Source organism: Rhinolophus hipposideros (genome assembly GCF_964194185.1).
Source record: "Rhinolophus hipposideros genome assembly, chromosome: 11".
Lineage (NCBI taxonomy): Eukaryota > Metazoa > Chordata > Mammalia > Chiroptera > Rhinolophidae > Rhinolophus > Rhinolophus hipposideros.
Genome location: NC_138057.1, coordinates 41,232,371 through 41,247,203, shown reverse-complemented (window position 1 = coordinate 41,247,203; position 14,833 = coordinate 41,232,371). Strand labels below are relative to the sequence as shown.

General features: G+C 39.6%; 1 protein-coding gene across 3 annotated transcripts in view; it reads right to left on the bottom strand.

The window, feature by feature from the left end:
• Window positions 1–14,833, bottom strand: part of PCSK5 (proprotein convertase subtilisin/kexin type 5) — a 405,671-nt gene that overhangs the window by 164,478 nt on the left and 226,360 nt on the right. For all 3 annotated transcript variants that reach the window (XM_081067383.1, XM_081067381.1, XM_081067382.1), the window contains exons 11-12: window positions 5,179–5,296; window positions 3,025–3,213 (exon numbers count right to left, since the gene is read on the bottom strand). In XM_081067383.1, the coding sequence (XP_080923509.1) occupies window positions 3,025–3,213; window positions 5,179–5,296 (307 nt within the window). The remainder of the gene's footprint in view (window positions 1–3,024; window positions 3,214–5,178; window positions 5,297–14,833) is intronic.

The following is a 14,833-nucleotide window of genomic DNA, read 5'->3' as shown; positions in this document are numbered from 1 at the left end:
AACAGGAGAGATCAAATGGGGATGACCCTTTGGCACCACAGCTCTACCTCTTCATCTCAAGTGACCCCCACTAGGGAAACTTTATATTTTAAACCTTTCAGAATTCCTATCTTTTAACTGCATAGTGTTCTTTTCTTTATGTGGTCCTCAGAAATCTTGATTTCTTTGAAGGAAAGATCGGTAAGTATCCAACAGGGGAACAACTTATTGCTCTCATTAATAAATTTGGAGAGAGAAATTACTTCTAAAACCTGACCCAACTCACCTTTTCCTTGAGGTAAAGTGTTATTGCCTTGCAGACGAACAGGAAGGACCCCAGGAAGGAAGGAGGTCTTCCCTTAGCTCCCTCCCCACCTTTTTCTATGCTCCTTGTCCTCACCTCCCAATCGTGGGAATGTGCTTTGAAACAAGGCCAACGTGACAGGACACAAGGACGCCGTACCACTAAGTCAGGGACTGAGAGGTTTTGAGTAGAGATTTCCTCTCATAAAATTAAAGCTTCAGAATATGCCAGAAGGAGAAAATGCCAAAAGAAACGGTCTTTCCTTAGCTGCCTCAGTAGGAGGGATGCTACTAGTGTCAAGCACAAAAGGACAGGAGAGCCAGGCCCTGGAACGTGGCCATATGTGGTTTTGGGACCCGGTGCAGCTGTTTTACATTTAAGGAATCGGCTGCTCAGAACAATGTTTTTGGGGAACTGTAGACAAATGAATTCATAACATCTTTCATATCTCTCGTCCTCCAGCCCCCTTCCTCTACTCCAACCTGTCGAGCTCTTTTTGGTGGTTACTTACTTTCAGCAGTGAGATGGAAGATATACAAAAGAGCAGCACTTTAAGAAATGTTCCAGACCCAGAAGACTGGCACTCTGGGTGCAAATCTTATTCCCAGGGGGTCTTGATCAGGGAAATTGAGGTAAACCTTATGACCGTCAGTCACCGAGCGTCTGAAATGCCTGTGTCTTTTCTCTGACACAGATACGCAGTACTCTTGGGTTCAGCACTTTGCAAAGAGTAAAGCAGATGTCCGCTGTTGAAGAATGCATGTGCAACTGAAGCCAGTGACCTTGTAATCCACCAAATGCCTGTGACGGAATCCACAGTGCCTCTGCTCACAAGTTTCCTCTCTGAAGTCATTTTGGGGGAAGCCAACAAAAAATTCCAAAATATGCAGGAAGAGCCTGGAAAGTCTGAGGAGGCTGAGTTTTCCAAGCAAACAGCAACTGCACAAGGGTTGTTTTTCTAGAAAGGAGGGGACTTGAGACATAAGAGCCACAGATGTGTGAAGCAAACCTTTGCACTTCACAATGTTTCACCTAGATAATTTTTCAAGTTCAACACAGAAGGGTAGTGGTAAAGAAAAGAAAAGAAAAAAAAAAAGGCAGAGAAAAAGTTCTTCCCTGGCTTTGGTAATAAGCTGCTGTGATCTCCAAGGAATCATGTAATTGTGCATCTTCAGGCCTTGCTTGCTGGAAAGAAGCATCAGGCAGGTAATGACAACTACCTGGCTGACAACAGCTGAGACCCCTGTCTGTGGAGGGGGAAGGGCATGCTCAGAGATCTGATGCCAAAGCATCTTTTCTGTGCACCAGCACACACTTTTTCTGGCTAAGCTTAGCTTCATAAATACTAAGCCCAAGTCTCCCCATGCCTGAATGGAAGACGTTAGCTTTTAAAGAATACAGCAAGTCTTCCAAGCACAGAAGTAAAATGCACTTGAAGACTTTAGAATCTGTATTCCTGGGCAGCATCACCTAGAAGTGCTATTTGTTGCTCTTTCTTTTTTCTCATAATCCTATAGCAGATGGAGTTTGGGGATTTTGAAAAGCAACTGGCAATCGCTCAGTCCCACTTTCGGTTCTGCAGACTTGCACTGGCTCCTGGACTCTCAACTCCTCTGGTCTGACAAAGATCTCTGCTGCCATGGTCACCTGGCATGTGGACACGTGGCTGTTTCTACATAAAAGGTTGGCTTTCATTTGGACTCTATGTGTCATTGACGATAAGGTTGTTTGCTACCATTAAATGTTCTCTTGGAGAAGAAAATTGAATTAAAGAACCTTTTAGGCTTCTGGTTGTGGTTTTTATTTTAGAACCATAATGGGAATGAGGTGTATAGGACAACCTGACATTTCCTCATCTGGTCCCACTTGCTGACAAGCACCCCCGCCCATGCTCCCAACCACTCGAAAAGCCAGGGAGCAAAAGAAAACTTGTGCTAGAACACTCCGGCCTTTCAGCAGGATCCTGGCAATACAATTACCTGCTGGCGAAATGTTTGGAGGGAGTGGGGAGAAGGAAAGAGGCTAAGAAGATAAACTGAGTGCCCTCTTGCCCCCTTGGGCAATAAAGATTAAAGGGTCAACTTTTAAAACAGAGGTCAGCAAACTACAGTCAGTTCTCAAGCCAAAAATGGCCTGCTGCCTGTTTCTGTAAATAAAGTTTTATTGGAACACAGCCACACCCATTCATTAATATCGTCTACAGTGGCTTTTGCACTCTTAATGGCAGAGTTGAGTAGTTGTGACAGAAACATGGCCTGCAAAGCTCAAAACATTTACTAACTGGCTCGTTGCAGAAAAAAAATTTGCCAATACCTGTTTTAAAACAAATATAATTTCCTTGAACTTCGGAAAGTGCTTGGGCAAGAGAATTCAGTTAATCTGCCCTAAATGCCAGCAAATGTTTAAGGGTAGGGGAGAGAATCCCAGAGGCCTAAGGAGTTAGTGCTCTGTATTTCTTTTTTAGGATAAAGAACAACAGGTGGCTTTCAATTTTTTTGCAGCATCCTTTTTATATTACCCAACTATTAAATGTTATATACTGTTTCATGCCTACAGATTCTAGGTACCTTCCCACTTTGTACTTATGTGTGGGCAGTGAGAGCTATGACAGTCCCATCATGACACCTAAGTGCCCCCTCAGTTCCTAAGTAAGTAAGCAGCAGCTGACCCTTTCTTCCCTAAAGAATAGCTGAGTGTCGGTGTGATTCCTACACACTGGTGGGCTAAGGACATCATTGTACCTGTTGGCCAAAAGCTGGGACCTGGTTCCTGAGGGCGAGGTCAGGTAGATGGCCAGGTCTCCCCTCCTGGGGTGGGTGATGGTTATGCGCACAACTACATGTTCCAGGTAGTTGACATGATGGTTGGGGTTATCAGAGCAGCCCGAGGCTTTGTAGATGGAGCGCACTGCACTGTTGGGGCGAATTGTCCTGCAACAGAAAGACAGGGAGTTTGAGCAAAGTCCAGGCAGAGCTTAGCTGAGAGATCCCGCAGGCCTAGAATGAGATTACATGATGTAATGTAAGCAGCTAGTTGCTGGATACTAAAGGACACAGTACTATCACCCAAAAGATGGGGTCATTTAAAGGATTAACACTGGTTAGACAGTGAGAAAGATGCAGGTGAGAGGAAAAGGGGAACTAAGGTTCTTTTATCTTCATGCAGCTAGTGGATATCAAACTTGAGAATCTCACCTTATTAAAATAGAGGTTGCTGGGCCCAGGCCCCAGAGTGTATTCAGTAAGGCTAGGGTGGATCCCAAGAATGAGCATTGCTAACAAGTTCCCAGGTGACAGTGATGTTGCTGATCTCTGGAATATACTTTGAGAGCCACTGATATAGGGTACTGTGGTACAGTGAAAGCTTGGGGATTAGCATGGCCTGGGGATTTGAGCCTGGTCTACCATTTCCTTGCTCTGTAACCCATGGGTACACTCTTCCTCTTGCCTACAGGTTCCTGTCTTCTTCAGTAGCTTCCTTCTGTGCCATTGTTCCTAGAACACTGGGCTCTAGCCATACTGGCATCGGTTCAAGTTCTGGGATAATTCAAGTTTCCCACCTCAGGGCTTTTGCACACATTACTCTGCCTCAAGGCCTTTTTGTTTTTGCTGCTGTCCATATGGCTGACTCTTCCTCTTGCTTCATGGTCAAAGCTTAAATTGCACTCTCTGAGACTGCCACTGAACCATAGGAAAAATATGCCCCTCCCCTTTTATTTCCACATTCACTTATTATAATCTGTGATTATCTACTTATTATATTTTTTGGCTTAATTCCCACTAGGCTGTAAGCTCCACAGGGCAGGAAGCATTTCTTATTCCCCTTTCTTTCTTTTTTCTTCTTGCTTTTTCAATTTCTTGTTTTGTTAAGTTTTTTGTTCTTGTTTGTTATTTTCCCTTTCTATCCTTAATATCTAGCTCAGTGCTTGATATCCAGTAAGTACAAGAAAAATAGTTGCCAAATTGGTAAATGAATTTGTGAATGAATAAACAAATATTCCATTTGATTGCATTTCCTCATTTGTCAAGTGGCAATAATACCCAAGTTCTTATAAAGTTTTAATAAGAAAACACACATGAAGTTTCTAGAACTTGGCTTAGCCCATCATAAGCACTCCATAAATACTGGTTAACTTTTTACTCCTTTATCGTTTCCTCTTATTCTTTGCCACAAGAGTAGAATAGGAAAACAAACAAACAAACAAACAGAACACTTTAGTCTATTTATTTCTGCTTCCTAACAAATTTCCTCAAGAATTATAATGGTTCTGGTTTCACCCCAACCAAACTTCCTAAATATTTTTCTGGGAGCCAACTGTCTAAAGAGAAAGCCAAAAGCAAAATACTAATAAAATCATGAAGATGAATCCTATTCTTTGAATTCAGCACCTAGGAAAGACTTCTCACTATGGCTGGTAAATCCTGCCAGCATAGCCTTCAACTTTGTGCAGCTGGAACATGGGAATAGGCCCTGAAATCACTGAATAAACCGCAATTTCACTCACTGCGTACTTCGCCACTCTTTGGAGAATGACACTGTATGTAATCATGTTTCCAGAACACAAGGTTTAGCTTTTTGGAGTACAATGACTTTTGGGGAATACTTGCACCACCAAATAGAATCACTGATAGAGTAGAAACCTAAAGAATGCCCAATCTTTAGGGGTCCCCCCAAATTCTCTCTTAATAGATCTTTTTTTAAGGATCCTTAGATTCTGCTAGTGTGGATTTAACAGCTTAGCATGCTAGGCATTCTATTAGAATTTTATAATTACATTAGAAGAAAAACTACACAAAGTTTTAGCTTCCATGCATAACAAAGGGCTATCTTGAGCACTCGCACTGGCCTGCTCTCTTTAAGGCCCTGTCATGTTGTCTGCTTGCAGCAAATATTACTTGATTTGTCGGTCTGTGCTCTCCACACACACGTGCTGCTGGGGAACAGTGGTCCACTTCTCCGCCTCCATCACCATGGCTTCTGCGTCCATCAGTCCAAATCCATAGAGATGGCTCACTACGGAAAGCAAGAGGCTGGTCAGCTTTACTGTGGTTAGGAGCAACCTATGCTATGCATGTTGACTTATAATTTAACTCAGAAGAGAACCCAGGCACTTCCCTAGCTTACTTTCTAGCAGTGATTTAAAAACAAAACAAGTAAACAATCACAAGAAAACAAGATGAATGTATATTATTCATTGATTATGTATCATTACTAGTAACATGCCTATCATTTATGAATTGTTACTACATGGCAGGCACTAGTGCGTATTTTTACATTTAATCCTCCCAACAATCTTAAGGTGTTAGTGTTATTATTATCGTCATTCATGGATGAGAGAAACAGAGAGCAACTTGGCTGGGATTGAGTAGCAATTCAGTGGTTGGGCTGGATTCTAACCCACATAGTTTTCTCAAACGCCTCACAGTTAACTACTTGTAGTCGTGTGATGACATCATCGATTTTGTAAGATAAAAAATCATTAATGGTTTAAAGAGCAGTGACAATGTATACTACTTCTCCTAGTGCAATAAGAAACTACATGCAAAAAATACCTGTTTTCTGACATGTCTAGTATTTAGGTTGAATATCCCACAAGATATAAATTATTACTTCTCCTCCAGCATATGAAAATTTATTAAATTTATGCATGAAATATTTGGAGGCCTCTAGACTTTTATGCCAGCTTCTTATCCTCACATGTCGTAATCTTTTAGTTCTCAATGAGAGTACCTGTCGATCTAAAGCTGAATTTGACATAAGTGTCACAGAAACTTCAATTACATATAGGAAGATTTTAATGATGATACAGCAAGATCAACTGTCTAAAGGTACTTTGAAATCCCAGTTGAATACTTTAAATCTTCACCTTGTATTAAACTCTACCTTCACATTTAATACAAAGTCATATTTCTACCACATTTGTTGTCTAAAATATTTTCCTTAAAACATTAATTATACTATACAAAAATTTCCATAGCTGCCCAGGCTTATGGATTATTTAAATACTTCAGCTCAAAATTCAAGATGTTTGATGATTTAGTCCCATTCTACTTTCAAAATAACCTTCCCACCAAACCTGCTTTAGAAAAGTCACTCCTTTTTTTAAAGATATGACACTCAAATTTATATCTTGCTCTTTCTGTCTCACTGCCTTTGCTCATGCTGAGCCCTTGGCCTGGAAGACCCTCACTCCTCCTCTTTGTAGAGTCAAACTCTACTCCTGAAGGCCTAGCTATTCTGTCTTCTCCTCCTTGAAATATTCTCTGGCCAACATAAATCAATAGGTATTTACTGAAATTCAACCATCTGTGATGAGTGAACTTTTTTCTTTATAGTCTTATAACTCTAATTAATTTGTCAATCCATCTTCCCTCCTGCCCATCCATCCATCCATCCATCCTTTCTTGAGTGCCTTTATGTTCCAGGTATTGTATTACGCACTGCACTTTTTATCTGTGCCTTCAATTGAATTGCTAATTAACTTTGTCAGCATATGTCTTTTTCCCCCAACTACATTATAAACTGCTTGATGGCAGAACTGTATCTTTTATTTCTTCATATGTTCCATGGGACTTAGCAGAATGTTATACATATTGGAGAAAAAAGATATTATAGCATATAAAAAAGAAAAATTGTGCTAGGATTCAGAAAAATTGCTCTATTTCTGCTATTTGCTAATTACATAATTCTTGGAAAACAAGATAAAATATCTAACCCACAATTTCATTTTGGGATATTATCTATCCCATTACCATTACTGAATTAATATTCTATGTCCCATGTGAAAAAAATCTGTTTAAAGAACTATACAAATATAGGAGGGCTCATTATTATAATATGAGGTACTCAGTCAGAACATACTGAATAAAACTGAATAAAATTACTTTACTATGGCAAGGATATATGTACGATTTTTATACATGTACTTTTGCTAATTTTAGTATAAATTATTTATTTTCTTGATTAAAAAGCAACACATGTTCATTGTAAAAACTTGTGAATAAGTCCAGAAAAGAAGGAAGAAAATAAAACACCAATAACCTCATCACAATTTGGTAACTGCCATTAACAATTCTGTACATATAGTTTTAGTTACATAATATTATGTGAAGCAATTTTGCCTCCTTAGTTAAAAAAGAGACAGAGTGGCCCACATGATACACGATAAATGTCAAGTTTGGGCTTAAGGAAACCCATCCATGAAGATTTTTTTGTTAAAGTTCATGTAAATCCTATGTTCTCACTTATCACTTAACCATAGCCTATATCATTTCACTGTAAACAGTCTAATGTATTTTCTTTCCTTGGGGGAATTGAAAATGTTGCCAAAGATGCTATACCAGGCTCTCTAAAGCTGCATTGTACCCAAATACCTCCATGCTAGTGTCAAGTAGTTTCAAATGAGCACAACTTATCGTTTTATCTCAGCTTAGGGAAAAAAGATGACAGATTTGATTGGTATATGTGGGGGTGGGGAAGAGGGTAGGCGGTGGCTTGGGGAAGGCAAGGGCTTTAAATGGTCTGTAAAACTGGGGTTGCCTGGGATTCAGTGAGCTGCTTTGGCTCCTGTATCCCCACCCCAACCCCCAGTAACTGTCAACCTATCAACCATTAGGACATAAATTAATACACAGAGTCATCAAATACAACAAACATATCATGCCTGTTATCCACTTGAGTTAAGTAGAAAAGCACCTTGAGTCTTTACGAAGGCCATAAATTTGTTTCCTTTTCCGATTCAATTCCTAACCTCCAGAGACAATGTCCGTCCATGCAACTCTCAAGGTAGATGTTCAGAAAAGGGGCTCACTAGCTCCATTTAAACTAGACTGGCAAGTCAACAGAAAAAAAGTACATTAATAGAATATTAATAAATGAGGGAATTAGATTAGATCAATGAAGGCCATTGAATCAGTGATGGAGACTTTTAGTATTTTAAAATACTGGAAATTATAGGTCTGTCAACAATCATGAAACACAGCCTAAGAAAAAAATGAAATACATTTCTTTCCTTTTTTCAGTTGGAGGAGGGGGTAGTGGCTAGCAATATATCAGCTCTATGGCTTCTGATTGGCATTTATTTGTTTGGTAAATACTAATGAGAAAATAATTACACAATGAATGTATTGGGCAGATAAACTCCTTCAAAACATGGTGTCAATAGGGAAAATAGCCATTAAATAGTTTGAAAGCATGAATCATTTTTTGAGATATAATTATAATTGACATGTAATTTTTTTTATATATATAGTATACAGCTTTCACACTCCAAAATGACCTATAAATTAAAAAACACTGATCTTCCTTTTGGTGACCATTCGAATCAAGTCTGTGTTGCCATCACACTGTTACCACGATAGGCCACGGAGAGTACGATTTCCCTCCAGTGGCTGCAGAGCACCTGGCTTAGAGGACAGCTTCCATAAAGATTTGTGAAGTGAATGAACACAACTGAGAGGAGAAATTTCATTTAATTCACCAAGTGGCATAAAGTGTTTACAAGAGAATGGTTAAGAGGAATTAGGAGGTCTGTTCTTTTTATAACTGACTCCTATAAAGTCATCATTAACCCTCAAAATTTATTCAAGTAGAGAGCCAGTATTCACATCTTAAAAATTTATGATTATAGCAAAATATACGTTGGAAACAACTGGTTGCGATATGGCCATTCCATAACTAAAGTAGTTTTATTTATACACATTTCTCATGCCAAGCTCAGAGCAAAACCTGAGCCTGGAAATTACTTGATGTGGGTCAAGTGGAACCCTCTCTGTGTAAGCACTGTGTAAAATGCAAAATTCTATGAAGAATGGAATTGTCTGACACTAGATGTATAGCTAGTATTTATTCAAAGGTATTTAAAGGCTTCCCTGCTTGGACCAGTCAGAGGGACAAGAAAATAATGTTCTCTAGCAGGTATATTTTCTTTTTTTTTATGAGACAAGAAGTGCTGAGAGAAGTTAATTAATCACGAACCACTAATTAATTAATTAATTACACAAACAAGAAAATGTTTGTATAGATTGAAAGCAGATACAGTTAATTTAAATAACAGATCTAGCGAGGAGGCCTAAAAACCCAATTCTAAAGAAAAGCTAGAAAGCTTAGCAGAAAAAAAAATAGAAGTTTCTGAGCACAGGAAGCTATGAACAAGGAAATCTGGTATACTTTCATCTGTTTTAGTTGACTGTCCTTACTGGAGCCAGCTACTTTAAATCTTTTTTTCCTTTTTAAATATACTGAATAGACATTTCATGATGACTCTAAAATGACTATTAGTAAAGCACTCTCTATATAATAAAGGAATTAGTTAAAAAAATATTTTTAAAGAAGTTTTTGAGCTTCCTGAAGTAAACCTTTCTGCTACCAGCTGTCAGATGTACAGACAATGTTATGCAGCTTCCAGTGTAAACTAGGGCAAGCAGACAACAACAAAAACTGTACAAGAAGACTGTGAGAAATCGAAAATTTTATTTGTAACTGGAAAAAAAGCAACTAAATAACAGCCATCCACTCTCAAGTATTTAATATAAAAGGACAGCCAATTCCTTCCACTGAGGAAATCATTTCTTACGACTGGCGTGACTAAATGTCTGGGTTTGTCTAGAGTTGTCTTGGTTTTAGCCAAGTCCTGTGTCCCAGGAAACCCCCATTCATGGGCAAAGGAGGAGAGTGGCCACCCTCCATGGAACTGAGATAATCATGTGATGCTTTTTGAACTGGCATACAACTCACATCTTTTAATATCAATAATCTAGGTAACTAATTAGAGGGTATACAGACATCCTGAACTTAGATTTGTGTTTGTTAAGATATACATAATCACCAAGATATGGAATGTGGTCAATAAATTGGGTTTAATTATTTGATTATTAGAAAGTGTTCATTTCAATACACTTCACCAATACAAGCACCTAACTTATCCCATCAGTTGTTAGCGCACTCATGGGGCTACGGAACACCTACTATGTATTCAGCACTGTGAGGGTCCCAAAGAAACAGAAATGATTTGTGCTCTCAGTCAGGCAGGGGGTGAGACAAGTGTAGCTTTATGATTTCTCTAAGAAATAGTTAAAAGCACTAACTGTGTAATCACTGTAAGTACAACAAAACTTCAAAAGAGTAAGAAATCAGTCAAAAAGACAATGGATGTGAAGGAACCTAACAGAGACTGGTGTACAGGAAGTACTCAATAAATATTAGCTGATGCTTGGAATCAGGTAGGAGGACCCACGAGGGGAAAAGTGAGATTTGATTGGTGCTTTGGGGCAAGCATGGGCTTCAGTGAGATGGAGATGTAGGGAGGACATTCCAGGGGCCAGGACAGAGCCTCCTGGTGAAATAGTCAGCAGGACTACCTGTGGTTCACTGGGGCAGAGAGGAAACCAGCAGCCCTGGAGTGGGCAGCGTGTGGGCGAGTGGTCAACAGGGGATGGGCATTAGTGGTAAACGTGGCAGGAAATAAAGGGATGAGAGCAAACCTGGGGAGAACGAAAAGCCAACCACGCTCGACTGTCGGGTATCCTCTGCCATCAACCAGACTGTGGTTGTTCTCATCTACCTACACGTAAACCACCACATTCCTGTCGTGAGGGGGCTGCTTGATCTGTGGGTGGGTAGAAACTCCAAACCGAGATCAAAGAGCTCCTGCAGCTGTGCAGTCCTCACACCTCACACCTTTGGGTTCTTTGATCCCCAACAGCCCTGAGCCACCTGCTCTGAAATAACAGCTCCCACCAGGGACCCTGTGCTTCCCACACCTATTAATCAAACCAGGCCAAATGTGCAGTCTAGGAGGGGGTGAAATATGAGAGGGCCTGCGACACTTTCTTTAGGTCACCCTGTCTCACATGCATAATGTAGATGCTTAAGTACTGCCTTTTTAAAGGAAAGACAAACAGCTAAATATCACAACATAAACCGGAAGATTCGCAAGGATGAAAAAGTGGCGTCCTATGTCAGCATTTCTTCACTTAAACATCTCGGACAGATGAAAAGCCAGGATGTTTCCAGAATTATTCCCTTTCTTCGACATCTATCTCTTCATTACGTACTCTTTGATTTCACTGTGAAAGGCACATAAGCTTCTTAGAGAATCAGAACCACGGTTGCCGCGCTTTCTTCTATAGCACAGTGCAAAATGCAGACTCCCTCAGGGCAGGAAAACGGAGCAGCTGGCACCTGCCTTATTCTGCATGGTTTGTTTTTATTTTTCTTTTGCTCTTCCTAAAATCTCAGGCTCTAGTAACAACTCCAGCCAGACCCAAACATGCCAGCCGTCATCAGTGCTACTGAGAACTTGCATGTGGAAAGTTTCCAGACACTGATACTTGGCTGTCTGCGGGGTCTGCACTTCAAAGCTCCTCTCGGGAAGGGTTTGGTCAGCAGCTGTAGGTAGTCAGTCAGGCTCGTCATTACAGAGATGAAGTAAGGCGAGTTTAGGAAAACACTGCTGAGACCTTCTTCTCCATGTACAATGTACTTCATTATATATGGATGTGTATACACACTATTATATTACATATGCATATATGAAAATACATGTTTATTATTATGTTTCATTTACAGAGTTAAGATAAGGAGATATGCCTGCTTTCTCTCAATGGCCTCTTTACACTTTCAAGAAAGAAAGAGTCAAATTATTTTTTTCTTTTTTCTGGACATTCCTCTTTTATTTGCTTCCAATATGATTATAATAAGTAAGAAGTTTGTTTAAGGTAATTGACTAGTATTTCTAGATTGGAGGTAGAAAATCTATTTTACCAGCTTGGGGAGACCCAACCAGGAATCCCAGGGCATATGCAGATCACAATTGTGCTTGTTTTTAGGAAACTAAGCTTGTTTGGATAGAGATGACAAGATAAAAAATGTACGATAAGGGCCTTTAGGCAAAAGCTAATTGAAAATTGGATTGACCATATGTCAGCTTCCCAGCCTAGACTGTCTTGGTGTAAAACATGAGCCAACAATTACCAGACTGGGATCTTAATGAGCCAGCAGCCAAAGTTCTTACTTGTGAATTATTCACGTTTTAAATAACTTTTCACTTAATCTTTCCTTTCCTTTTGCTTTTTCCTTATCATAAAATAGAAAATCTGGTTGATATTTATTTCAACCCTTTTTACACTCAGTGATTAACAGTGGTTGCAAAGATATGGTCATTTCATTCATCCACACATCTATGGTTCACGTGATATGGACCCACTACCCACTGTTGATACGATGATCACAAAGCACAAAGAAGAGTGACAACAGAGAAGAAATCATTCTTTGCAACTGGAAATACCACCATCTCATTAGGAAGAAAGCTAACATTTATCCTTGTAAGTTCCAAACACTATGTAAGGCTTCTTGTAACATTCCTTTTCATTTACATTCAACTCAGAATTGAAGCTTAAGGGACACTAAGGCAATTTCTATAACATCTCAGAAATACAGACCATTATTGAGAACTACATATGCTCTTAGGCGAAATAAGACTTGAGATGTTCTTAAATCTTTCAGTAAGATTTGGATTCATGGAGGTATAATGGGGGTCAGTAATGAGAACAGGATGTTAGGAATCATGGCTTCCTCAAGGAAGTTATGTGGGCCTGGAATCATGTGGATGAATTCAATCCGGAGACAATGATTAGTCAATGATCAAGGAAATGACATAATTTAATTGATATTCTAGAAAGTTTTAGGGAGTTGTAAAAGATGATTGATAGATCATGTTTTGGAAGTTCTGAGTTTTAAATGACATAGGGAGAGTATTGTGCAGAGATTCAAGATTAATAATGGGTGAAGTCAGTGTTGAATGTAGAACTGAAAATCATTAATAAGGAGGTGAGACTTGTAATTGAAAGGAAGGCAGGGATGTGAAAGAAATGCAGTGAAATTAAAAAATTAAGAGTATGTAAGAGGTAGAGAGTGAGTGAGGCAGGACGAGAGCGTGAGGCAGGGAGAAAGGAAGGGAGAGAGTGAGAGCGGCAGTGGGGAGGGAGAGGAGAGGGAGGAGAGAGAGAGAGAGAGAGAGAGAGAGAGAGAGAGAGAGAGAGAGAGAGAGAGAGAGAGAGAGAGAGAGAGAGAGAACACGGGCACGTGCAAGCGCTCAGCATCAGATCTCAGGGAATGGCTAAGGTAAAGGGAAGGGAGAGAAAAGAATCAGTCAAGTGTCAAAGAAGAACAGGGTTAGATCTTTGCATCACAAAAGGCAAGGAAAGATAGATCTGGACTGGGTAGATCAAAAGCATGAAATCCCAGAGAAAAACAAGCAGCCTTCTGATTTGGCAAGTAGGAATGGCTGGAAGTCTCAAAGAACAATTTCACTTCAAAGGTGGAAGTCGAAACAAAATTGCAGAGAATTACAAAGGGGCTGAACAGTAAGGAAATGAAAGCAGCTAATTTAGACTACTTGGAAATTTTTAGTTGTGTAAGGAAGGACAGAGCTAAGGTAGTAGGATAATGGAAAAGTTTGTCCTCCCTTCCACCCCCCCATCCAAGATGGGGGATACTAAGTTTGAAAACAGAGAATTATGGTCCAATTCACAGAGAGGAGAATTGAATGCAGCTGGGAACAAATGGCTAAGTGACTGACACGGAATGGGACTTCTTTGAGAGCACCTTCCACAAAAGGGATTCCTTACCCAAACTCCAAAACAACAAAAAACAAACAACTGCCTCCCGCCCTCCCCCGCTGATTTGAGAGACTGTTTTCATTTCTTGTAAGGATGGTACTTGATTAGCAACATTCAAATGCACAAGAAATAAGTTAATTCACTACATACAGTAGATGACTTGAGTCAGTGGTTCCCAAACTTGCATGTGTACCAGAATGGACTTGTGAAAGCATACATTGCTCAGTCCCACCTATTAGTTGTGAGGTAAGGCCCAGAATTTGCATTTCTAACAAGTTCCCAGGTGATGTTTATATTGTTGCTCCAGGGACCCCACTTTGAGGGTATTAGGGCTAGCTAGCATCTCTCCTAGAAGCCCAGTTGATAAAGACTGGTTATTTAGGCTATCATCTCCAACACAGGGCCAGAGTCTCTGTAGGAGTGATTCACAAATACCCTTCCCTCATGCCAATAGCATAGGAAATGAAAGTTGTTATGCAGTACATCATACTGGCATCTTTTCATATGGGTCACCACACACATTTTCCTTCTCCTACAGACATTTTAAGAAGACAGTTTTCCTAATTAACCTATTGGTTGCATTATCCCTTCCTCTTCAAGGATTGGTTGATCTGGATATTTCTTTTTTTGGATGCACTTTATTCAAGGAATTAAGTTCTATGCATTGTTAGGACATAATAAGGGTTTAACTGATTTGAGATACAAAAGCATGCTTAGTTAAAATGTTGCAATGGTAAATGCACTGAAGTACCTACTTAAATCTATCTATTTTATCTAATCTTTCACAAAAAATAAAGTGCATTTAATGTATCAAGCATGCTTCCCAAAATAAGATGTCTAGAAGAAATTTTTGGGGGGAGGTAAAAATAATATCTTACATATGCATTGTATTACATATTAGCTAAAGAAATCTTTACAACAATCTTATTGG